Here is a 25,215-nt window from a genome sequence, read left to right on the forward strand (position 1 = left end):
TTTCCCGAATATTAACCGCATTGCTGCAAATCAATCCATCCGGGTGGCTGATCGCTATTCAGTTATAGGGAATGAAACAGTGTGGAATCCCAAATGCAGAAGAAACCTCCACGACTGGGAGATCGAAGAATATGCAGCCCTGCAACAACGCATCATCAGGTGCAAGATAGATCAGGGAAGAGAAGACAGTTTAAAATGGAGTTTCGACAGGTCCGGTTCATTCTCGGTAAAGTCCCTGTATAGCTTCATTGATAGGAAAGCTCCTTTGGAGGCGAAAGCTAGGACAGATTTAGTGTGGAAATTCAAGGTTCCCCCAAAGATAGCACTGTTCGGCTGGTTAGTCATGAAGAAAAAGGTGCTGACTGTGGATAAGTTGAGGAAGAGGGGTATGATTATAACAAACATTTGCCTTTGCTGCATGGACGAAGCAGAATCAGTGGATCATCTGTTTGTCCACTGTCCTTTCATTACCCGGGTGTGGACAGCTATTTTTCAAATCTTCAAGGTTCCATGGTCCCTCCCTCAATCTTCCGATGGGCTGCTAAAAAGTTGACATGGGCCTAAGTTAGGAAAAGATACGACCACAGTCTGGAAAATGTTCCTCCTAGCTGCTTGGTGGTCAGTGTGGGAAGAAAGAAACAGGAGATGCTTCGACGGAGTTTCCAAATCGGCAGATGTAATAGTTCAGAAGATGCAACAGGTCGAGTGGGCATCTTACACTGTAGACTTAAAGGATTGTAATCTGTCTCATGTAGGAGGATAATCTTCTCGCTTTCTCGGTGGGCTGGTCCTCTTTTTTGTAATCCTTTTTTTTTTCCTAATCAAATCACTGTTACTTCTCCAAAAAAAAAAAGGATGACAGATTGTGTTGCGTCAGCTCACTATATTTTAATGAATGACTCCCCAAAGGTTTCCTTAGGGGGTCTAGTGCATGCAGCAGCGTGACCTTTCTCTCATTATTGTTTTTGCTTGTGGTGAGCATTTAGTAGGATGATCAGAATCGAAACAAACAGAGGTCTCTTTAGTGGTTTCATGATTTGTCATGACAAAATCCAGGTGGCACATCTTCAATTTGTGGATGCACATTCCATTGATGCTAAGACCGATCAGGTTGCCAACCTCAAAGGGTGTGCTGAGGTGTTTGATATTGTCTCGTGTCAGAAATGATCAGGGTCTGGTTAGGGAGGCTGGTGGGCAGGTCTTGGTAGGGGAATTTGGTTGTAAGGTCTGGACTCTTGCTTCAACGTATCTTGAATTGAGACTCTGCGTGGGGAAATGGGTTAGACTTAGTGGTCATGGGACAGTGGCGGAGAAAGTGGAATGGAAGTTTTCTGCCTAGGAAAGTAGATATATGTCTCTTGGAAGGTTGCATAGCCTTAATGAGGTGGCCCTTGTCCAATATGCCTATGGACTATATGATCCTCTTCTAATGCCTTTCCAATGTTATCAAACATAATGGAAGCTTCAAAGGGATTTCCTGTGGTTTGGTGGGGAGGAACATAATTTGTGACTTCAGAATTTGCAAGGGAAAGAGATGTTTCAGAGTAAGTTCTTTGGTGTCAGAGAGTGCTTAATGTAGCTGCATCATGTCAAGGTTTCTTAGTGGCGGACAGTGGATCACTAATGAATTGGAAGTGAACATGGCGTCTGAAGGTACTGTTGATCAATCCATTATGCATTCTAATGCATAATGTATGTATTAATAATAGAAGATCTTTGTTAAGGTGTTGGGTAATTAAGGGGAACAGGGAAAGAAGGGTGACAGATGTTGGTCACTAAGGGAAACTGGGAAGTGTGGTAACAGGTATGCGCCTGTTTCTTTGAGGGAAATGTGGAGACATGTATCAATGAAAGATACTGGACTACTGTGCAAGGGACTTAAAATGGCTACTGTGAGTTCATCTTGAAAATATCTGTGAATAAAATTTTAGTACACAGGGACAGCTATGTGATATTTAATCCTGGAGATGGAGTTGTTGTCCCAATTTGAAATGTCTGATCATGTATGAACTTGAATCCACAGAGTATGAAGTAGGGTTTATTGCATAAAAAGATCAAATGAAAATTTTATCATTTTAACTTTTGGAATGCTTTGTGAAGCTTTTAGTGTTGACAGTTGCTCATCTGGGGCAGTTTCATACTGATGCCTTATGGCATTAAAGTCAGAAAGAATAGGTTGATGACATTTTAAGGAATCTCTTTCTGGGTTTTGTCGGTTTTGTCAATTTCTCTCATACTCTTTGTGATAACTAAAAGTCCCCTGTTACGAGGGAAGCTATGCCTTTGAAGTCGATTACCTATTTTTCCACTGCTCAAATTAATGGGCTGAGCTTGTTTCCCATAACCCCTGTTCCTGGCAACCTCCGGCAAGTGTACTGTGTTGATGTTTTAATATATTAAAAACCAATGTACCATTACGGCAGTTGTTTGCATATTTTGTCTTTGAAAGATGAATTCTGATGCTTCTATTGTCTTAATATCCTTGTGATACCTGTGTTAAATTTTAGGACCCCGAAACGAAAAAGCCCCGTGTGAAGATTTACGTTGATAAAGAAACAGGTAGAAAAAAAGGGGATGCACTCGTTTCGTACTTGAAGGTAATTCTTCAGATACTACAATGATCATCTTCACATTTGATCACGTCTTGGAACAAAAAACTTGTCCACATTCCATACTAACAGTCCCGTTTTCAATACTCCAGGAGCCTTCAGTGGCTCTGGCCATCCAAATATTGGATGGGGCACCGCTCCGTCCTGGTGGGAAGATTCCTATGTCTGTCAGCCAAGCTAAGTTTGAGCAAAAAGGTAACTTTTTTTTTTTTTTGGCTATATTACTCCTTGTTTTGGCTTGATCATCCTACACTTGCACTCCTTGTTTTAGCCACATGCAGTTTTTATACACACATTTATTGGATGGATATTATACAAATGATAAGCATGCATCAATGGCCTTTTGCATGACAGGGGATAGATTTATAGCCAAGCAACTTGATAAGAAGAAGAAAAAGAAACTAAAGAGGGTTGAAGAGAAGATCCTTGGCTGGGGTAAGTATTTGCCTCATAACTTGTTATCTAGGATTGACCTAAATACATCAACATGTCTAAGCTAAATAGGTATTTCCCATTTATCACAAAAGATCAGCTCTTTTTTTTTCTTTTTTCCTCTCTTCTCTCCATGTCTTTGGTCTTTTCTTTTGCCCCCCTGAAGAGACCAACCATTCCTAACATTTTCAACTCTCTGTGTGATAGGCGGACATGACGATGCAAAATTGAAAATTCCAGCTACTATTGTTCTGCGTCATATGTTCACACCTGCTGAATTGAGGGTAAACAGTTAAAAATCTTGCAAAAGATGTACCCCAAAAAATGTTTAAAACCTTGTCTCAACTCAGAAACAGCTGAATTGACTCGTTTGGCTGGCTTTTAGTGCCGAGTTCAAACTCTGATTTTATGGAAAATGCAAGACTTTTGACTCCGCCGAGCAGAGCTCTGAAATAAATTTCAATGTTGATGCTGAGTTTTTGAACATTGTTGCATGAGACACTGGTTTACATACTATCGATGCTTTAATCATTAAGATTGTACTCATTCATTTTGATTATTTAGCAAATGAACACAGTTGTGTTTGGTGTACGTGTATGTTGTGAAATATCAGTCTTCTGCTTGTGGCTTTGGATTGTGAGTGGACTATTTTCTAATGTTTGCAGTCTGATGCAAGTCTACGCTCAGAACTGGAAGCCGATGTTGAAGAGGAATGTAACAAGCTTGGTCCAGTGGAATCGATCAAGGTATGCCGAGAAAACATTAGCGTCCGTGATTGTGTTAAAATAATTGAGCCCCCCCCCCACCCTCCCCCGCGAAAAAATAAAAGGAGAAAAGATTACATTGGAGGTCTATTTGTTCCCACCGCCACATTGCTGTAAAATACTGCTTCTGATGGGTTTCAAACATTTAATGGAGGGGGTTTAAACCAGCCATTTAGGGTCACTATTAATTGCATTAAAGAGGATACATATTTTGTTAGGCCCAGTACTTGTGGACTTCCATTCGTGGCATCATCATTTGAATTTGTGGGTTTTATAGCTGTCATCACCATGCAAACATTCAAATGTTACAGGCCCCCTTGTGTATAGAGTGGTTTCTATTCATTGATTTAATACTATATAATATTTGAGAGCGCTATGATCCTGCATGAATTTTTTGTACATAATAACAATGCCAATTCATGTTGAAATCAAGTGGCTGTTACATAAAGGAAAAGGTCACTCCTATTACTATGGGGGTGAATCAGTCTGTTGAAAAAATGGCCGTATTGGCCTATATGGAATGATTCGCCCTCTATCAGCACCATTATGGAGCTGATATGCTGTTACAGGCCGACACAACCATAAAGGCCTTATTTCGAAAAAAATTCTTTTGTTTTTTCCCCTCATTTTTATTCATTTTAACCTTGAAGGGAGCTTAGAAACTAATTTTGAACTAGATGTACAACTTTTTTGATGGTCAAAAAACAAATTTAGTGGGATTTGATAAATCGAAGCGGAGTGGAAATATCAGAAGAGGTAAGCTATCACTTCTTTTTTCTTTTTCATTTTCATTTTGTTGTACTTAATATTTAATGTGCCCTAATCCACTAAATCATGCTTGACTTGTGTTTGAAGCTTAAATATAGTTATTACATAGCAGCCTATAATTGTGCCATCAACTCATTATTACTATAATGTGTCATCAACTCATCATTACTGTTATGTATGATATTAGATATTTAGAAGCCATGGTATAGGAGTTTTACTATTTTAGAGTCAGTCTTAGGTCAATAGTATTAGGCAACTTGAGATAGCTTTCTTACTAAAGAATGGTCTGTTACACCATCAAATACATACTCAAAACTAGAAACGAATGCATATTTGGGATCCTCACATTTATCTGACATTTCCAGTATTTTTTTTACATTTTTTCCTTAAATCATTTTTTTGAGCGTTATAAGGCTGTAATGGTTATTACTGGGGTCATAAATGCCTTTACGATCTGTATTGTCATGGTCACATGGCCGGCCGTAATTCCAGCCGTTACCATTACTGTTACTGTTACTGTTACCGAATACCTTACCATAGTTTTCCTCGCATGCAGTGTGTGCTATTCAAAGCCTTTCTTCTCTACTTGATTAAATTTTAATGACTACTTCGTTATATTCCAGTAGTTTTGGTTCACATTGTTAGTGGATTTCTGGTGTGGCATTCAGGTATGTGAGAATCATCCTCAGGGTGTTGTGCTGGTGAAATTTAAGGATCGGAAGGATGGTCTAAAGTGCATCGAACTGATGAATGGAAGATGGTAAAGTTTTTGCATTAGTTTTTTTTTTTCCTCAGAGATGAAAGAGTTTTAAGAGTAATTATCTAATCTTTGACCCTTAGATGTTTATTGTATCTTGGGCTCTGATTTCAACGAGTGGGTCCGACAGTTCGGTGATCCAGATTGCTGATCTGATGAACTCCACCCGCACATGGATGGACCATTCCCCAATATCTCACCAATTGGGAACTCTCCACTTCCGTTCCATGAAGAGCATTCCATGGAAAGTGAAGTCTTCCCTTTTGGGGTCCCTTGGTTCATGGGCAATTCAGCTACCAGGAAATGGATTCCATTATTGAGGGGCTGTATCTGTGTTTGGTTCCTGGCGAAGGGTGGGAATGAATTCCCAAGATTTGCCCATTTTACAATTCCCATATTTAAGTACGGGCTGCAAAAGTATGAGAAACAGATTCCTATCCAACAATCATTTTTGAAAAGCATAGAAAGGCTCCGTGTTTTAAGTATTGACGATATGGGCTGATATATCCCACGATATATCTTGTGTACAAGTAGTGCAATATATTCCACATGTTCAATCCAATGAGCATAATTTATTTTTGATCCTTTTTTTTTTTTTTGTAAATCATATTAAAACAATGTCAAATTGTAATAAATTCTTAATTTTTCATGTTTTGCATGAAAATCATAGATTGGGAGCTTCGATTTTGAGATTTGGAGATGGGTCGAGTTGTGGAAAATTGAAACAAATCAAAATTTTCCAATTTCTCGCAAATCGGTTGTAATCTGTGTCCAAACATAAAATCAAACATGCATATATCCTGATCTAGTGATTCATTATTATTATTATTATTTAATATATTGCTCGGGTTTCCACACGTCTTCTTACATTTATAAATTATATGAATATACTTTTTGAATATACTTGCATCAATTCAATTAGACAACGCATAGATTAGGATCCCATACAAAGAAAACATATCATGCGTACTTATTTTTTTTGTAATGTTTTGATATATAAGTGTGTATTGATGTCTTTTTTAACAATCACTAAAATTTCATTGAAAAATTTGACCAATTTCCCAATGTTTCCCCATGTTTCCAATAACATTGATACATTACGTGATAGAACCGATATGTATCCATATCCCAAGGGTGCGATACGTAACGTAATACTGATATTTCAAACACTGAGAAAGGCCTCTCCTTTTGATGCATGAGCTGCCTAACCTATATTTATTTTGTTATGCTCTTGGTCGGTAATTCCTAGGTTTGGAGGTAAGCAGATACATGCCAGCGAGGATGATGGGTCCATCAACCACTCCAGAGTTCGTGATCTTGAAGCCGATGCAGCTAGGTTGGAGCAATTCGGAGAGGAGCTTGAAGCCGACTGAGGGCGCAAATCCCTCTGGGTATTGAAAAATCCATGATTTTAGTTATTCCCATGTACATTAGAATGATAAAAAGATAATGACTGCTCGATGTTGGTCCTTCCTGTAAGAGGAATTTTGGGTCAATGCTGAAAGCAATGTTTGGTAAAACCATAATTTACATATTCAAAAGAAGCATTCAACGTGGCTTGAAATGCTGGACAGCTAGTGACGGTTTTTCAGGCTAATGCTTTGACCCTTACCAATGATGGCAACACCAGTGGTTGGTTATGCATGCTAGTCATTGTCATTGGATGGTGTTTGCTAAGATCCATCTTAACCATCCGATGCCCTGGGATAGGCGCACCACTGATTTTCAGGCTAGTGGGAACCCATGATTTTGATGATCTGTTTTCACTGTTGATTTCCAGCCTATGCTTCTTGAAAAGTAGGAGCCCATGATTTTTTATGGTCTGTTTTCATATGCAGGTGACCGGATTTGTCTACAGCACCAGTGTAAAACACTCAAGCTCTGTGGACCCACTGAGTTTTATAATATGTATTTTCTCACCGTACATACAAAAGATCCACCTGATGGGAAGCTCTGACAAAGGGAAACAATGTAAAACTGCTCCCAACAGATGGTGTTGCCTGCCTAATATTTTGCATCCGGCTCATTTTTTGTATTTTCCACTTTTCTTTGTGAGCTACACCTGATTAATGGGTTTGATGGATAAAGACCATGGTTGCCCCAAATCCATGATTCCCTTGTTGTGTCCCACTTGAGTTGCGAATCTCACTGATTATTTGCCAGAATTGAGGGTAGGACCTGATGGACTCTGTGGATTTTATGTATACAGCATGGTCGGCCCTACAAGCTTGGGTGTTTTAGGTAAGCAGGTGTTGTAGAGGACTCCTATACCTTGCTCCTCTGTCAATGGGCTGGGCCGCTCTTCGTGCTGCCTAATCCCACCCCAAATTCTTCTAGGCTAACCTTAGGCCAGCCCATGTCAAAAAAAGAAAAATAAAGAAAAAAAGATTAAAAAAAAAAGAAAAGAAAAGAAGAAGAAGAAGAAAGGAAAAAGAGGATGAGAGTAGAAAAAGGTAGCATTGTCCATGCCTTAGCCCATATAACAGTCTAATGTGCCCGTGACCAGCCGGGCTCAGCCCATTACCTTTTTGAGCATACCAAAGGGTTGTTTGGATCTTTAGTTACTTACAACAAGCTACTTATGCCTCAAGTAACTTATCTTAGTTTCTACTTATTCGAGCTAAAGTAATTAAGGGGGTGTTTAGATTATAAGTTAAGATAAATTACTTCTGCCTTAAGTAGCTTATCTTGGTTTCTACTTATTAAGCTGAAGTGATTAAGTAACTTTTTAGTAGTTACTTATAATTTATCTCAAACCAAATTTACTTATCTTTTTAAGTTACTTATCTACTGCTGTAAGTAGAAAAAGTAACTTATTTGGTGGTATCCAAACGGGCCCTAAATGTTTAAACTAAAATAGAGAGACTAAAACTCAAATAAGGATCTCAAGTTATTTTATTTCAGGTTAAAGAAAAAAAATTGCAATTCCTATTCAAGTCGACAAGCATATATCTCATATCACTCAAATGTATATTATTTACAGGGAGTTGTATGCTTCTGATCTCACATGTTCATTCGTTTTAATTGAACTGTTGGCAAGAGCTTGCATATAAGCCCCATCTTTAATATACATGATACAATGTATAACGAATATCTGGCAAGGCCGGATTGGGCTAGGCCAGTGTGTAGCCCTAGCCGGGCTTGGAAGTGTTTGGGTTGTCATATCTAAGTCCAAGTCCAAAAGTCCACGGTCTGGCTCAGCCCATTGACTGCCCTACCCTCCATAAAGACTTCGTGGGTGTTATAAAGGCTATTCATGAGGTGCAGGCTTGCAGCCTACTGGGAACATGCCCTCCCTCGAATAATCAGAGCCGCCCTCCATCGAATGCTGATTGTATTTGTTGGATGATATTATATAATAATCCAACTTCAACAAACAAATGTGACGCTGGCCCCCAATAAATTTGTTTAACGGCACGCACCCAATCCTCACTGTTTCTTGTGGTGTGGTCCGTCTGAGATTTGGATCTGCATCATTTTAGGGCTCGTGCCCTAAACTGAGCTAGAAAAATGGATTGACGGTGTGGATAAAACACATACATCATGGTTGGGCCCACAGAGCACCGACCAATAGCATTTGGGTACCCCAGCGGAACTAGAGCATGCGTCTTTGCATGGTTTGCAGAAAGTAGAAATATCACATATAATAAATAATAATAAAAATTATTAAAAAATAGACAGAATGCAGAGATAAAACACATGCATCATGGCGGGACCATGGAGCACCCACCAGTAGGAAACGGATTGGCTACTCCCCCTGCTAACAGTCAATGGCTAGTGGTCTGTGCTCCGTGGGCCCCACCATGATGTATGTGTTTCATCCATGCCGTCCATCTATTTTTCTAGATCATTTTAGGGCATGAGACAGAAAACGAGTTATATCCCAATCTCAAGTGGACCACATTATAGGAAACAGTGTTGAATGAATGTCGACCATTTAAAAACTTTTTGGGGCCATAAAAGTTTTGGATCAAGCTGATATTTGTTTTTTTCCATTCATCTAGGTATGTATGACCTAATCAACAGATTGGATGTCAAATAAACAATACAGTGGGCCTCAGGAGGATTTTAATGGGGGATATCTAATCACTATTGTTTTCCTGTGACGTGGTCGACGTGAGATTTATATCCCTCTCATTTTTGGGATCAAGCCATAAAATGATCTGTAAAAATGGATGCACTTCATGGATGAAACACATACATCATGTTGGGGCCCACAGAGCACCGACCACAAGCCAACGGGGGCTAGTGGCAGGGGGAAGGAGCCATTCGCCAATAACAATTGGGTACCTGCGGTAAGTAGACCCCTCGCCCCGTCCTTGGAAGCGGACTGCGTACTGAGTAACTCGGTACACTTAGCGTACTGAGTAAATTCTGTGGGTCACACCTTCATTCATGCATTTTATCCACTCCGTCCATCCATTTTATCAGATAATTTTAGGTAATAGCCCAAAAATGAAATATATCCAAATCTCAAGTGGACCACACCACCGGAAACAGTGTGAATTGAACGTCTACCGTTGAAATGTGGACAGAATGGATATCTAACCTACATTTCAGTGGGCCCCACCCAATATCCTTCGCATAAACTTACCGCGAAAGGCTTTCGAGGGCGCGGATTTCCTGCCAAAGCTTCTCGCGGATTTCCTGCCAAAGACAAATTGAAAGGCTGAGATTTTCCTCTCAAGGAGATTTCTTGATGATTTGAAGTACCACAAAGCTTCGGTCCCACTTGTCTGAAGAGAAAGCTCGTGTATAGACACGGTCGCGTATTGCACATTTTGATACTGGTAAAACCTCTCTGAAAGAGAGCAGCAAGCAAGAAGGAGAGGAAGAAAAGCTCTCCTCTGAAAGAATCAGGTAAGTGAAATTCCTCTCATTCTCAATCTGGTTTTACCCTCTCATAACATTCCTTTTCCTGATTTGGGTTTCTTGGAATTTGTCTTTTTCTCAATCTCTTCTCCCTTTTTCTTCTTCTTCTTTCAATACACCTTTCTTTTCCTTGTTGGGTACTTGAGATTTTGCTTGTTTTGCTTTTTGGGTACCTTCAAAGTCACTGATTTTGATGATTAAGGGGTCGTTTCGAGGCCTGTAAAAATCCTTAGTTGTATAGGGGTTACAGGTAAAAACCACTTTACAGGCAGGTGTTTGGATGGCAAAATTTGCAAACTCACCGTTCTTGTTTTTCGAGGCAAAAAGCCATATTTCAAGATTACAGGTGAAGTGTTTATAACTGAATATACATTATACATAGTAGAACACAATGGTTGATACACACTCATGATGTGTGTGGCCCGCCATGATGTGTGCAGTACATCCATTCTGTCCATCATGTGCTTCCCTTGGTTCTCTCCTGCAGCCCAATTGATCATCAGATGAGCCGCACGAGAGGGAAGGTTTGGGATGAGGCGCCCACCATTAAAAACCTTCCAGATTGTGCGTGGAGCCCGCTGTGATGGGTGCAGGACATTCAATCCATTGAGTGTGTGCGTACTTTGATTCTCTCCTAGCATCTGAGAATGTTTCTCATTTGGGTTATCATAATTTTTGAATTTTCGACCTGTATTATTGATTTATATGCTTTATTAGTTTGGTAGTGTTAGTCATCTCATCGGTTGTAGAATTAGGAAAAATGGATGTTTAAAACTTTTGTCTTTTGTGATTTTGACATTCATTTTCTAGATTTCTTTTTCATGGTCATCTCATCAGTTTTTTGGACTTTTCCTGCTGTTATTATTTGACTCTTTTCATTAATTTTGTTGTTTTAGTAATTCCATCCATCGCCGAATCAAGAAGATTGCACGACTTTGGACTTCCGCCGATATGACTTCTCATTTTGTTTGGCATGTTTTTTGTGATGGATGGATCCTTGGACTTGATGGTTCCTTTAACTATTAAATTTCTACTTTCTATTGTTTAACTTTTAGGACTTTATGATTTAAAGTGTGACGTGTTGGAGTTTTGAATGTTCAAGTTGAATTTTAATTTCTTTACATCTGTTTCATTTCTTGTTCTAGATCAATGTTCGGTTGGGACCCAAATCACCGGGTGAAAAAGGGATCGGATTTCTTGGAGAAAAAATGGTTAAGTTGTTTTTATCTGAACCCACACCAGGCGATGATGGAGATGGAAGTCCTTCAAAAGAGAGTATATCTCTTCTGCAGAAATTGGAATCTATCATTTGTTCAGTGATCACATCAGGAGGTCGATCAGAGGCTCGCCTATGGCTGTGCACCACCATTTCATGCATAAGTTCAATTACTCATGATCAACACGAACTATTCATTGACCTCTTGAGGTCTAAATCTCAAAAGCTGGCCATAGCTGCCCAAGTCTTGCAGATGATTTTTAATAAGAGACCGCAAAAGGTTGGGTCTATCATAGCCAAAAAAGGCTACATGCTTGAGAAGTTTTTCGAAGGCAAGTCCTCACACTTTAATTACGTTGATTTGTGTACTTGTAAATGGCTGCATCTTGTTGGCTTGCTTAAAATTACCTGTATGCTTGTGGGACATACAAAAACATGTTCTTTCCTATAAAAAACTTACTATATATGTATTTATCATCTTGTTTTTGCCAACCGTAATTAGTTGGGATAAGGCTTACTCGATGATGATGATAATATATATTATCTTGTTTTCTTGTATTGTTTACATTGTAAGAGGAATCATATGTTGCTATGGTGGAGTATAGTGGATTGTTGTTATGTAAACATGTCTAAGTTTGTATGTTTTCAACAGTCTATTCCTTGTTGAGCATTTGTTTTTCAGTTTTTTTTTTTAATAATTGTTTTTAATGAAATCAAACTTCTATTTCTTAGGATGTAAACATAAACTTATACGTAGTCAAGCTCTTTTTCTCAAACTGTGGGTGCCCATAAATGGATGGGGCATGGCCCAGGTTACAACAGTCACATGATCCCAACTGTCTCATTTTGCTCATTGAGTTTGGGCTATTGGAGCTTTTCATTTAACCATCCATCTGATGACCACCATAGGACTTATATGAACCCATGTTCTACCTCTAAGTTATATTCATTTAGCTAGGATGTAGATGGATCTCGCTTTCATGTCTTGTTTTATTGACATGCAGGAAACCCAGAGCGTATATTGCAATGGTTTGGTAATTTCGCTGGTGTAGGTGAATCCGAGCATAGAAAAGGCGCCAGGGCAATATCCCAGTTTGCTTTTGTGAACCGAGACATTTGCTGGGATGAGCTTGAGTGGAAGGGGAAACATGGACAATCACCTGCAATGGTTGCTACAAAACCTCATTACTTTCTCGATTTGGATGTCCTTCGTACAGTGGAGAATTTTCTTGAAAACGTTCCTGATTTCTGGTCATCAGATGAGCTTGCAGAATCACTAAAAGATGGTGAGATATTGAACATAGATGAAAGATTCTTCATAGACCAATTTGTTCACTTGATGTATGAGGACAAGTCAGAAGATGTTTGGGCAGTTGTATATGGTTTTTTGGCGGAGGAGCAGTTCTCTTTTCTATGTCAGCATCTTCTCATATTGCTTGATGAGCAGATGCTCCATGCTTTCTTAAGTTCTCTTAGTAAATTGCTCCCCCCAAGGCCGAAATGCAAGGATTTCAGTTCCCCGTCTTATTGGCTCGAGAGTCTGTTGTCGACATGCAATGATTGTGCATCTATCGATGAATTGCTCCTATTAAATGCAGTTATCAATCAGGGTCGCCAGCTACTTCGTCTCATGGATGACGATGAGCATGGGGAGGAAAAAGGAAAAATCGAAGAACTTTTGTCAGAAAGTGGCATGACCTTGAGTGATGCAGGTCATTGGGCACTCATGAAGGCTTGCACAAAGATGAAGAAGGCAGTTGCAATGAAATGGCTTGGGCTCCAATCATGGGTTGTTCATTATAGTCTGTCAAAGGAATGCAAGACTGCATCAGCATGTGAATTGCTGTTTATTAGGAACGGGATAAGTTTTCGGAAGTCGGATGATCATTCATTGGTCCAACCTGATGGGTTCTCTGATGGTAGTGGATTTGACTTTGATGATGGGGGTTCGGTTAGATATGGGCATAAAAAGAAAGCAAAGCGTAAAAAGAGGAGAAAGAAAAACTACAGTGGAGATGACAGCAGCGGTGATGAGCTGCTGGAGTTGGAAATGTTGAGTGGTTGGAGAGGTTTGCAATCTGGAGGTGGGAGTTGGTTGCTCTCGACTGACGCTTATTCTTGTTCATGGAATAGTGTATGCTATTTTGTTCTCTACTAATGGCCCCCCATTTTTTTGCTAGATTTTATTGTTGGAAATAAGGATATTAGCAGCCTATTTTGAAGTTAAGAAAAACTCTTTAGATCCATATTTTGTTTATTAATAAAGGTATGAATGTGGCACATCTTTTCATGCATGCTTTGCAACTTTTTTGATGGTTGCGATTGTCTTTATGCAGGCAGATTTACCAGAACACCTGGCTAAACACTGCTTTTCCATGTGGATGAAGTGGGTTTGTTCCAAGTGGCGTTCCACGGCTTAAAATGTCCACATATCGACCTCGATATGAGGTTGGCCAATGGTAAAAACAGCATGCCTCTGCTTATCTCGTTTGCTCATTTTTGGTTTCATGATTGCCTTTTTTTTTTTTCAAGTTGGGTTTGCAGCTATTAGCCATTTTATCTGATTCATCCTTGCTCTGCTGATAGATGCTTTATGGACAGCACCGGTTGGATTCAACTGGAATTCTTTGCCTGAATAGTCTGCATTTCACTTCCAGCTTTTAAGTGGATGATGTGCGAAGGTCAGCCTGAAACTCCCTTACACTGCCGTTTTCTGGTACCTGTGTGTGTTTAATCAATGTGCAATAGGTAAATATGCAGCATTTGGTTGATACTTATGATTGGGAAACATACTTGGAGGCTATAACAAAGAAGAGAGCCGCAGAATATGATTTATTGAAACAAAACCTGTACAAGAAACATAAACCATGAGCATGGATTTGGCACTTAAATGTAGCAGTAAACACATTCCTGACTTAGGGGTTATTTGAATTTGGGCAAAGTTATTGTGCGACAAGTAGCCGGATCAACCGTACATGTCCATGGTTTGTCAATCCAACAAATGCACTCTTGGACGAGTCATGGATATATGACTATTAGACCATGGATTGGGTGTCCCATGTGGAGAGGTGGAACTACTTGTCAATTACACTTCAGTTTCGGTGCACATGAGGATTACATTTATCCATGCACATGTATGACATGTTACAATGTGCCACGTGCAATTGTCCAGATTTTAACATCCCACATGTGTATATGTGTGCATATGTGCCACCATCAATCTTCAAGCAGTAAAATATGTGGCACATGTGTCAATGTGCATGTGTAAATATACCACCAACCAATCTTAAGTTCTCCACATGTGCCACAATCTATCCTGTCCACGTTCCAAGGTGTTGACAACAAGGCACGGAACAACTGGTCAGCAGCAGCTTATCCATGTCCACTATCCTTAACAACATGTGATGGATAGCAAGTTGCAACAAAAGCTTTACCCGAATCCAAATAGGCCCTTAGTTACTAGGAAGTGGCAGAAGGTGTAGGAGCAACTTCAAGAACTAGAAATGTTGTTTAAGGGCTGGAAGTGTCTGCAAAGAGTCTGAAGCTAGAGAAAAATCCCAATAACAGGATTCATGTGCCCAGAGATTTGATACCGATGCAAAACCCATCTTAATTTATCTGGGTCTTGTAGGCCACATGCTTTGCAAGAAACCCACACGGAGCTGTACAGTCGCATCTTCTCAAGCTTGATCCTTTTTTTGCTTCTTCAGCTTTGAAGCTGGTTTCTCCATCAAAGGTTCTCAGCTGTTCTTGATTTATGAACCAAACTCAAGGGTTATCTTTTCTACTTTGTTAGATTGGTTGCTCTATATTGACAGACTTGTGCTCCCATGTCGACATTCTTGCTGCACCAGATTGCTACTTTCGTATTAACAGATGAGGCCAGTTTTCAACAGATCCATAAATTGGCTTCGTCTTCTGTCATGAGCTCTTCCCAAAATCTACAAATCAGTCTCTGTAGATTCAAGTATTGTTACAATAGAATCATGACTCAGGCGTTCACGAATTTGTAAAACTTGTTTCATGAATCGACATGCCCTCGAGCCTTTATAAATTTGAAATATGATTTCACAAAGAATCCAGGTTTCTCTACCTTTTGTTTTCTTCTCTCTTACAATCAGCAGCAACCTTATTAAAAGATCGACATAAAATAGTACATCAGGAGAACATGAATGCTTCGACCGATTCTTGTGTTTCTTTGGACAAGTGCTTCGACTGATCTCATCACACCTTTTTTCGCTAGACTAAATAGTGTTTCTTTGGATAGTCTCCATAGCTTCTCTACCTAACTGAATAAACAAGATGTTTAACTTTAACATAGATTCTAGTTCTTGGATCTCTTCAAAGATAAAAGATATCAACCTCCATAGGTTTGAAAATATGGAATTTGCCAAGGCCAAGACATTTTTGAAATCAGCTTCCACTACACGGTTCTTCACTTCTTCTACATCTGAACCATAGTTGTATGAACCTTCTACTTAGTTGCGAGTTGCGACTCCTGCAGTACGGTCTGTCCTTTCCTAGATGTCACGGGTTGTAAATAGTTTTTTTTGTTTAATTATTATTTTTTTAATTTTAAATCTTAGTCATTTGTCAGTCCTGCTCCATCTCCAGCTTCCACTCCTTGCCATTCATCTCTAGTTCCATGGATTTCTGCTAATAGGGTACCATTCCTAGTTGTGTCCAGTCATCAAATAATTTATTTTTCTACAATTTAATTGTCGTTTTGTGCTTCATGCTACTTCCAGTTACGAATATTTGATTTTGGTTGTAGTTCTAAGATCTCCACCCTTAACAAATCTTTCTCATTCTTCCATATTTAAATGTAGGTGATTATGGAGATTCCACATCCTTCCGAGACGAGTAATCAGAACCATGCCCGTTTTCTGAAATCTAGTTGCAGATGGTCTGGTATGGTTTCGACTGTTCTATACCCATTCACACAAGTGGAATCAAATCCACCTTACAGGCACTGAATTTTAAGATGACTATTCGAGAAGCTTGAAATTGATAAACATGCAAATGTACTGATATGAAACTCTAAAATCTTTTTTATATTTATTTTTTGTAATTTTAGCATTTTTGGAAAGTACATTTTGGGGATTTTTCTAAAATGGTCCACCCTTTTTGCACAATCATATGCTTAGTCCTCTGCCAAAAGTTTTTATGGTTGACTGCTGCCATTTTCTGCAGTGTTTGTGGCAACGAACAAATTACTGAACCTCCCTCCCTAACGTCCAAATTGGTACCCGTTGGTAATGGCAAGTGTTTTTTTTTTTTGGACCTAATTGCATTTCCTTTAGGACTGACAGGTCATGATGATTGCAACACTTATGGGTATCCTTAAGGGCCTGTTTGGTTCACGGACTACCACACTAATGTGGTGTAAAACTCACATCATTGCTTCTTACCTATGATTGGATATTGCCAACCATCAAATCACCGCAAGACATGGATTGGTGGAAGTGCGTTTACGTGGCATACTTTCGTGGGCCTTACCATTATGTATGCGTTATATCCACACCGTCCATCCATCTTGTGTGATCATTTTATAGAATGAGACAAAAAACAAGGCAGATCCAAAGTGGAAATGGACCAGACCACAACTAGCAGTGGGGATTGAATGCTAGCAGTATGGATCACTTGAGCTCTCAATCTTCCTCATTTTTTGAGACATGCCTTAAAATGATATTGCAAAATGGATGTACGGTGCGGATATTACACATGTTGACGAAATTACATCCAAGTGTATTTAATCAAGGAAAGTACTTTACATTTCCGAAATGGATTGAGAGAGAGTGATAATCATTACTTATTTACCATACATTACACATATTACTGCTGTAATTGGTAAACCAAACAGGCCCCAAGTTACAAGCAATGCTAGACTTGTCTGTAAACCTATCAATACCAAAAGATATTAATGAAAAATAAAAATAGAGATTCTTCCATTTGGTTGCTTGCCTTTTGGTCCATGGGTGGAAAACCATTTACTTTTAAACTATTTTTCATAGAATTGTGTATATTTTCAAAATATGGACGAGTAGCCGCCTGTGTTGATTTTGGCTGATGGAACCTTAGCAAAAATAGCTTTCCTTTCTGTTGGTTCTAGTTATGCATTCCATTAATCATTAAGACCTTAGATATATCAGCTTTTTTATCTTCTTAATCATCCTAGATTCTCACTTATTTCTTGATATGAAGACAAACAATTAGTTGATCCATTGATAATTCTTTAGTTTTATGCCAAAGGGAGTTTTTGAAGTCTTTTCAAGTGGGTGGTGGTTTCTCAATAATGACAGCCACTTAGAAGAGCTCATCTAACTTAATTCCTTAAAACATGATCTAATGGGCTATGAGATTAAACACATTTACCTGTGTAGACACCCTACCTAGGCTAGCAACCTGACGAAGCATGGATGTTCCTTAAGAGCCATTACCTTAACCCTAGCCATGCCTAAACCTTCAACCCATAATAAGCCATTCCCAAGCTGTAGACTAAACAAGCCATTCCCAAGCTGTAGACTTAACGAGCCATTCCCAAGCCTTAGCCATGTCTAAGCCTAAACCCTAGTCCTAGCTACCTTTTGAGCCAAATGAGCCAACCAACCAAAGCTCAAAGTAAAATCCAGGGGGCCGGTAATCCAATTATCGCCAGTGGTCATCCAATTACCGCTACCCCTCGAGAAATGCGCCCAAAACAACATCTGTTGCTCTCCTGAAGAGACAACTGTAATATGACCCTAATCATCCTTGGAATGTTTACTAGTTACCCTTTTAGCGGTCTTGTCAACTTATGAGAGAGTGCCATGTGGCACCTCTTTCCCCTTCACCAATCCCAAGCTGCCAAATCATATTTTACCCTTCAAAGACCCTACAATTGCTAGAAAGCCATGCAAGGGGGCTAGAAATACCCCCATCTTCTCCTCACAACAAGACACCAACACTCACCAAGAGGAGGGTGAGAAAGAGAGTGGGTAAGTGAGTGAGAGTGAGAGGTGAGCTTGTGCTTCCAAGCCTCCATATCTTCTTGCCCCTTCGTTAACCTCCTCCAACCCTCTCTAAGAACCACCCTCTTGAGCCTAACCCCTCCTAGGCTGCAAACTTTAAGCCAGGGTGCACCCATTTCATCTAAGTCATTTCGAGTTGTAAACTAAAGATCGGGCCATCATCACTTAAATCCATACTTCATAGATCACGTCACTACTTCCCCTCTCAACTCCCTGCTTCTCTAGGTCGCATCGGGCGTATGCTTTGTGACTTGTCGAAATTCCGGATCCTGTCACATAAAAAACCCATGGGCTGCCTAATCCTTTTACACATCATCCTGACATCATCACATCTCCTCTTCACATCCTTGCTTTTCTAGACATTTCCTGGACGTATGCTCTTCGGCTTGCCGGAATTCTGGATTCTGTCGCATCAAAAATTCAAGTTTGCCTAGTCTTGTTTTAATGCTTTATACCCAACATTTAATCCCCTAAGATTAGTTAACCACATGAAGTAGAGACCATACACTGGTACGGGCAGAGAGGATGCCTAATAGCTTCCCTCTCTATAACCGAGGTCCCTTGGAATCCCAGGTTGTAGATCAGGAATCACTTTTAAACAAGGGAATCCTTGGATTCTCTAGATTTTGTAGATTCCGCGGGATCTAACTGCTGCGGAATTTTGAGTAAATTGGCTAGTGGTGACTCCAAATCAACTACACCATCAATACAAGTCACCCCCACACTAAAAACAAAGACAAAAATCACGTGGGTGCTAATTTCCAACATTCACAGCCTGTTGCACGACTAATTTATTGTCAACCATCTGGAACTTGATGTATCGACTAATGGCACATTTTTTCACAGTTACCTTTTCTGTCTTACACTTCTTTTATAAGGCCTTTTAGGTCTCAACAGATGTACCATAATCAAAATAAAGATCGTATAGTTGGTTTAACATGACGCTTAGAATGTAGTTCTTACGAAGATAATCTGCTTCATCCCATTTCTGATGGACTCCAAACAACTCTGGTTCGAGAAACCTAATGATTGAAGTTGATCGATGGCATATGCAACTTTAAGGGTGGTAAGGTTGAAAAATAATTTTTGCTTCCACCTCTTAAAGTGTCCCTAAAAAAATTTAGGGCGGACAAATTTGTCACTCGATTTTCTCGAAGCCATGTGATACAGATATCTCAAAATTGTTGAAACTTTAGTAATGAAAATGGAAAGTATACGACTATAAAGAGATGGAATAATAGAACCCTACATCTGCATTGGAGATCAATGATGACAACAATCAACGATAATTTAAAATAGCCGCTAGGTTGAGGCGCATACATAGTCGTTGTCTTTAGAATAGTTTGTGCCCCTCTGTGTGCTAAACTATGCAGAAGGTTGCCGACGTGGCTATCTCTTAGGATATAATGCCCCAGCAAACGATTCTCTACAGAGTGCACTGGTTGTGAGAATCTCAACCCCAATACTACACAAAAACAACACCACCTTCGTTCTTTAAGCCCAAAAAGAAAACTGGATTTGAAACTGAAAAGGAAATAATATATCGAAGAAAGGGAAATTTCATTTTTTTGCTTATGTAAAAACACTTACCTTAATAAAAAGCTATTACGAAAAGTCCCATTGCGAGAAACCATTGTGACATTGATATGCTTGAGTTGGGAAGCTTGTTTCACACCATGGAAACGACCTTTATCAAGTGGCCACAATAAAAAAAGAGAATAAAAAAAGAATTCGTAAATCTGGGAAAAATCAAGCCATCAAGACTCAACTCAAGGAGGTTCATCCAAGCCAATCGGAGTCCGATTCCCCCCATGCTCGAGTACACAGAGGTGTATGCATGCGAACACACCCTGTTAAAGGTTTCCGGGCCAGGCTTGTGCGCTCATACGGGCTTGCGTGCTCATACGGGCTTGCTCATAGCTTGACACATTTCACTGAAGTCTGTGGGAGAAAGGCTTATAAATCCTTTTGCAACTTTCCGTTCTATCCGATATGGTACTAGAGATTTCACTAAAGACCAAAAACTAAAACAAGTTACTTTTTTGCTTTTTTCAAACTCTTCTTCGTATTTTTTGAAATACAAATAACAGATGGAGCTAGAAAATGAGCAGCATGCTGTCTTAAATTGGTGGGGATTGGTGGGGGTGCCAGCCTTCCAAAAGGTATTGGCAGCAGTGTGGCAATTCATGAGTGAGCAGTGTTGAAGTATTTTAAAAAAAGTTTTTTAAATTAATATTTTTTAATTCAAATTCAAAAAATCAAATTGGTTGTTAATGCATTTTTTTTTTTTCGTTTTGATGAGGCTCAATATCGACTTGACTGTTTCCATTCGGAGAAATGTGTCACATATTGCTTGGCTCATTAATTGCAATTAGAAACGGTCCATCCTTAAATGAGTCTCTCGTAACGGTCCATCCCATGGGTAGTCTATGGTCTATGTAAGGGGCTTTTCAAGAGTACCAAAAAAACGAAAACAAATTCTTTTCTTCTCTTCTATTATGAGCATATGAAGATACTCTAAAGTGATGTTGGGTGTTGGGTTTATTCAGTCTGTGCAAACTAGAAAAAGCCATGCTGGGCATTTCATCTTGGAGGTGGTGCGTCAGGGAAACCTATTGCACCTGTCAGATCAACTGAGGGGCGAACACATTGTTCGGGCCTCGTCCCAACATCAATATATATTCAACGATTCTTCCAAACAGATTTGGGTTTTCAATTATCGTTGATTCATTCTAATTTCTGCTTACATATGCATAACAGGCAGGTGCATATGCAACCCAGTAAGAGGGTGAATCAGCTGGATGACTTCAATTTCTCTCAGCTTCTTTCGAATTGTAGGAGCTTCTTACCTTAGTCTCACTTGGTGAAAATGAGATCCAAAAGTCCTTAGTAGTCACCTTGATGGGGTATTTATAGGCAAATTTATTAGGACTGGGCCGCACGTGGTGAAAGATGGTTGGCTAAAGCAACCCCAAGTGACAATTGTACCTCACTGAATGGGTCCAGGTGATAGTTGTACCGCACTCGTGGTCACGGACATGTCCCGTCATGGTTGGCTGAAAACAGAGGGGTCCTCAAGTGGTCCCCGTGACATTTTGACAAAATCATTGCCTTTCAGCAATACTCAACTTTGGAAGAATGGTTGTATCTTCTTTGTTACTAATCCTTTTTGTTTTTGGGTTAGGTTGTTAGTACACACCCATGGCAGTATGCACACTCCATGTTAGCCACCCCCACTAGGGATCCATACCAAGACCTCAAGTGTTGAAACGAGGTATCTCCACTCAGTCTACCGGTTGAGCTATGGATCTGGGTGTCTTTGTTACTATTCCTATCGAGCTATCTTGGGCATGTTGGAAAGATAATTGAACAAGCTTTCCATCAAGCTATAGATCAAGGCCATTGGAGTCTATTTGGCCAACAAAAAGTGGTCATGAAGTCAAAAGTGCTACAGGATAATTTGATTCTTTGATTGAGTCTGTGAGTCTCTAAAGATGAGACAATAGCTTCTTCGATATTGCTCTGATTGAGCTGATCTTAGGTTCTTTGGAAAGGTGTTTTGATGACCTTTCAAGCACACCACTCGCTCTCCTGATTACTGCTCTGCAATCAGGAGTTTTGAAGGCTTTTCTTCGAATAGAAGTTTCGGTGCAGTAGTTGATTACCGGGATCTAAGTCTTGGAGATTTGCTGGCATCCAACTCATTATAACTCGAAATGGGACAATCTCTGGTCCACTGAAAAGTGATTTCAAAGAGCTTTCCAACTGGGAAATATTCATTCTTCACAACTCTAAGAAAAAGGATTTTTCCAGTGTCAACGGGGCTCAATGAGGTAGATCCAAAACCTCAAGTAGGCCTCACGGTAGGAAACAGTGGGAGTGGGGATTGAATGCGCACAGTTGAAACACTCGTCGTGCCCACTGTGAGAAATCCACACCATCCATCTATTTTGCCTCCTCATATCCATTTTAACATGACCAAAAAAATTAATCAAATCCAAAACTCAAGTGGGCCAGACAAGAAACAATGGGGATTGAATGCCCACCGTTGAAACACTTGTGGGGCCACATGAGTTTTGCATCATGCTAGTATTTTTGTGCTTTCAGTTCATTGCAGTCGAAATGACCTTATGACCGGTTTGAATGGCATATAAACGTCACGATGCACGCTAGCGAAGACAGTAGGCTTTCCCTCCCCACTTCTTCCTGCTGTGTGGCCCACTTGAGTTTTGGATCTGCCTTATTTTTGTGCTTACGCCCTAAAATGACTTGTAAAAACTAGTGGACAGTGAATTTCTCACAGACATCACAGTGAGCCCCAACTAGCTTTGGGGGTTGTAGGCACCACACCACATTAAAATACTGGGATTTGCCCCGTATGTGGTGTCTTATCAAGCTTTGACCTGGGTAAGTAATAAGAAAGTGTTTCTTAATTGATTTTCCATTTTTTTTTTCTTTTTATTTAAAACCAGAAAGTTATAGATCTCACAGATACCTAAAAAGACATAATGCAAAAGATAGACATTTACAAGCGTAACTTGGCTGCAACACCGAACAAGCAATGCGGGTGCGACCCTGACCGTAGGACCCACCTCCATGTATGCATTGTATATCTACACTGTTGATATGTTTGTCTAGCTTATTTTAGGGCATGTCCCCAAAAATGAAGCAGATACAAATTTCAGGCGGACCCAACCAAAGGAAACAATGGTTATTGAATACAAAAGTTTTGGATCATGCTAATATTTGTTTGGGTGGTTTTTCTTTTTTCTTTTTTCGTTCACCTTTTATTGAGGTCTGTGTGACCTTATCAATATGTTGGATGGTCAACAAACATCATGGTGGACTCTAGGAAGATTTTAATGGTTGGCATTCAATGACCACTGTTTCCTGTGTGGGCCACTTGAAATTTGTATCTGCTTCATTTTTTGGGGCCATGCCCTACAAAAAGCTGGGAAAACATATGAACCGCGTGGGTATACAATGCATACATTGAATTAGGCCTTATGCTCAGGGCCGCACCCACATGGCTGGTGCTCGACATTTACATAGAAGAGAGTACTGCCCTTCCCTTGAATTGATCAACCAGAAACAGCACCGTGGCTCACCTTTCCTTCACTGAAACTACTAATCTGGCGGGGCAAAATCTCGCTGATTATTACCTGCTGAGTGTGAATCCCTTTGCTAACCTATTGATTCGCACGCCCCCAATGGAGAGTTGAGATTGTCCAATGGAGGAGATTTTGTTGGCAGTGGCCCACTGATGATTCAGTCACAGCATAAAGGCATGGATCCCACTTATGACGTTACTTGGCCGAGTAACAAATGCTGATTTGTCCAGTAAATAGCTTGTGCTTTGATCAGTTTGGACTTTGGATTAAGGGTACAAAGTGCACACATGGACGTACCCAGTCAATTTAGGTTCAATCAAGGTGATCTCCATAATTTAGGTTCAATCAAGGTGATCTCCATGGAACGAGGAATGCCGAATCATAAATCAATCGCAGAAATGTGTAGTCTCCAACAACAAGTGCTGCTGCAATCATGATTTGGGGTTCATCCAAACAGTCCCTTGAATAATAAACCAGAGATTTCCGATCCACATTCAATTGAGAGACATGGTTTCCCTTCATCCATGTCTATGCAACCTTAACAGGTTGGATGGCAGATCCACATTCAATTGAGAGACATGGTTTCCCTTCATCCATGTCTATGCAACCTTAACAGGTTTGGTGGCGAATAAACATCATGGTGGGCTGTAGGAAGGTTTCAACAGTGGATATCATTACCGCCAGTGCTTCCTGTGGTGTGGTCCACTTGAGCGTTCAATCTGCTTCCTTTTTGGGCTCATGAGCTAAAATGATCTGTAAAAGTGGATGGACAGAGTGGATAAAACAAACATCATGGTGGGCTCCACAGAAGCCTTGCTAGGACCCCCATCTCCAGGAAGGTCCTGGTGGGGGGTTGTACTTGTACCCAATCTGAGCTCAATTGAAACTGAAAACCTGAGCATACCGTGCAAAGCCTCACATCCAGGATCATATCCCGACATTATATTCACAAACAACAGCAGCAGCAACAATTGTAGGGTTGGGGGCTCCATGGCTCAGTGGTAGATAGACTCCGTTTCAACATTGAGATCCTGGGATCAAGTGCCCATGTGGTGTGTGTGGGGGTATGGTTGGTGTGTAAACCAAAAAAAGAAAAAAGAAGAAAAAAGAGAGTAAAAGGTGAAAACAAGAAGCAACAACAGTCATTGTAAGGAACACGACAATGGGTACTGGAACCCATGACCCCTGTTGAAACTCTTGGGAGTCTACCACTGAGGCAGAAGCATAGGGGTCCTGAATTGTGCTAACCAAGATCCATGCGGGGGGAATGTGAATGGGATCCAACCATCCATTTGGTGTGCCACCTCATCTTCACCTTTGAGGCCAAATATCAGGCTAATCCAAAATTCAAGCTGGCCACGAATAGGGAAGAATGTAAACTCATGCCTGAAAGCTCTAAATTCCCTTGTTGCCCACAAGAGCTTTCGAATGGCCTGATTTTTGGGGCGTCCCTTCATCCTGGTGGTGTGCATTAGATGAATGGATTTGACGGCATATAGACACCGCAACAGGCCTATACACAACGTGGAAGGTCTTACTGCTGGGCATCCCCCATCCCAACTGTTCCCTATGGAGTGGGTCACCAGAGTTTTGGGCTATGGGCCAAATATGAGTATCATCCCTGTGTTGCGGAATAGTAACATAAATCAGACTAGTAACAATAACAATAAAAATAG

The 25,215-nt window shown here is 40.2% G+C and overlaps 2 protein-coding genes across 14 annotated transcripts in view; both read left to right on the top strand.

The window, feature by feature from the left end:
- The window catches only part of LOC131240212 (splicing factor U2AF-associated protein 2), a 41,420-nt gene extending 33,985 nt beyond the window's left edge, over positions 1 to 7,435 (top strand). For 5 of the 6 annotated variants that reach the window (XM_058238333.1, XM_058238332.1, XM_058238330.1 and 2 more), the window contains 7 exons: positions 2,508 to 2,597; positions 2,702 to 2,804; positions 2,964 to 3,044; positions 3,249 to 3,325; positions 3,707 to 3,787; positions 5,242 to 5,333; positions 6,580 to 6,895. In XM_058238333.1, coding sequence (XP_058094316.1) covers positions 2,508 to 2,597; positions 2,702 to 2,804; positions 2,964 to 3,044; positions 3,249 to 3,325; positions 3,707 to 3,787; positions 5,242 to 5,333; positions 6,580 to 6,703 — 648 coding nt within the window. In that variant the 3' untranslated portion in view covers positions 6,704 to 6,895. Of the gene's footprint in view, positions 1 to 2,507; positions 2,598 to 2,701; positions 2,805 to 2,963; positions 3,045 to 3,248; positions 3,326 to 3,706; positions 3,788 to 5,241; positions 5,334 to 6,579; positions 6,896 to 7,168 lie in introns of those variants that run through there. The other variant, XM_058238331.1, reaches the window with a different exon arrangement.
- Positions 7,436 to 9,972: 2,537 nt separating this feature from the next.
- LOC131240213 (uncharacterized) lies at positions 9,973 to 21,467 on the top strand. Of its 8 annotated transcripts, XR_009168660.1 has the most exons (7): positions 10,236 to 10,548; positions 11,348 to 11,750; positions 12,423 to 13,552; positions 13,755 to 13,877; positions 14,005 to 14,099; positions 16,248 to 16,329; positions 21,189 to 21,467. XR_009168660.1 is itself a non-coding variant. In XM_058238336.1 (5 exons), exons 1-4 carry the CDS (start codon positions 10,483 to 10,485, stop codon positions 13,836 to 13,838), a joined length of 1,683 nt encoding a protein of 560 aa, XP_058094319.1. In that variant the 5' UTR covers positions 10,236 to 10,482; the 3' UTR covers positions 13,839 to 13,877; positions 14,005 to 14,349. The 8 variants fall into 8 exon arrangements, 2 of the variants coding, with proteins under 2 accessions (XP_058094320.1, XP_058094319.1); XR_009168665.1 differs by lacking the exons at positions 10,236 to 10,548; positions 21,189 to 21,467 and adding an exon at positions 9,973 to 10,190 and having other exon boundaries at positions 16,248 to 16,497; XR_009168663.1 differs by lacking the exon at positions 21,189 to 21,467 and having other exon boundaries at positions 10,231 to 10,548; positions 12,423 to 13,502; positions 16,248 to 16,497.
- Positions 21,468 to 25,215: the final 3,748 nt, after the last annotated feature.

The sequence above is a fragment of the Magnolia sinica genome, chromosome 3 (genome assembly GCF_029962835.1).
Source record: "Magnolia sinica isolate HGM2019 chromosome 3, MsV1, whole genome shotgun sequence".
NCBI lineage: Eukaryota > Viridiplantae > Streptophyta > Magnoliopsida > Magnoliales > Magnoliaceae > Magnolia > Magnolia sinica.

What these genes read in the sequence shown, in the direction of transcription:
- LOC131240213 (XM_058238336.1), top strand. Translation starts at nt 10,483, where the DNA reads ATGGCAAAATTTGCAAACTCACCGTTCTTGTTTTTCGAGGCAAAAAGC. An exon ending in GCTTGAGAAGTTTTTCGAAG is followed by an intron (nt 11,751 to 12,422) that starts GCAAGTCCTCAC and finishes ATTGACATGCAG; the next exon opens with GAAACCCAGAGCGTATATTG. An exon ending in ATTCTTGTTCATGGAATAGT is followed by an intron (nt 13,553 to 13,754) that starts GTATGCTATTTT and finishes GTCTTTATGCAG; the next exon opens with GCAGATTTACCAGAACACCT.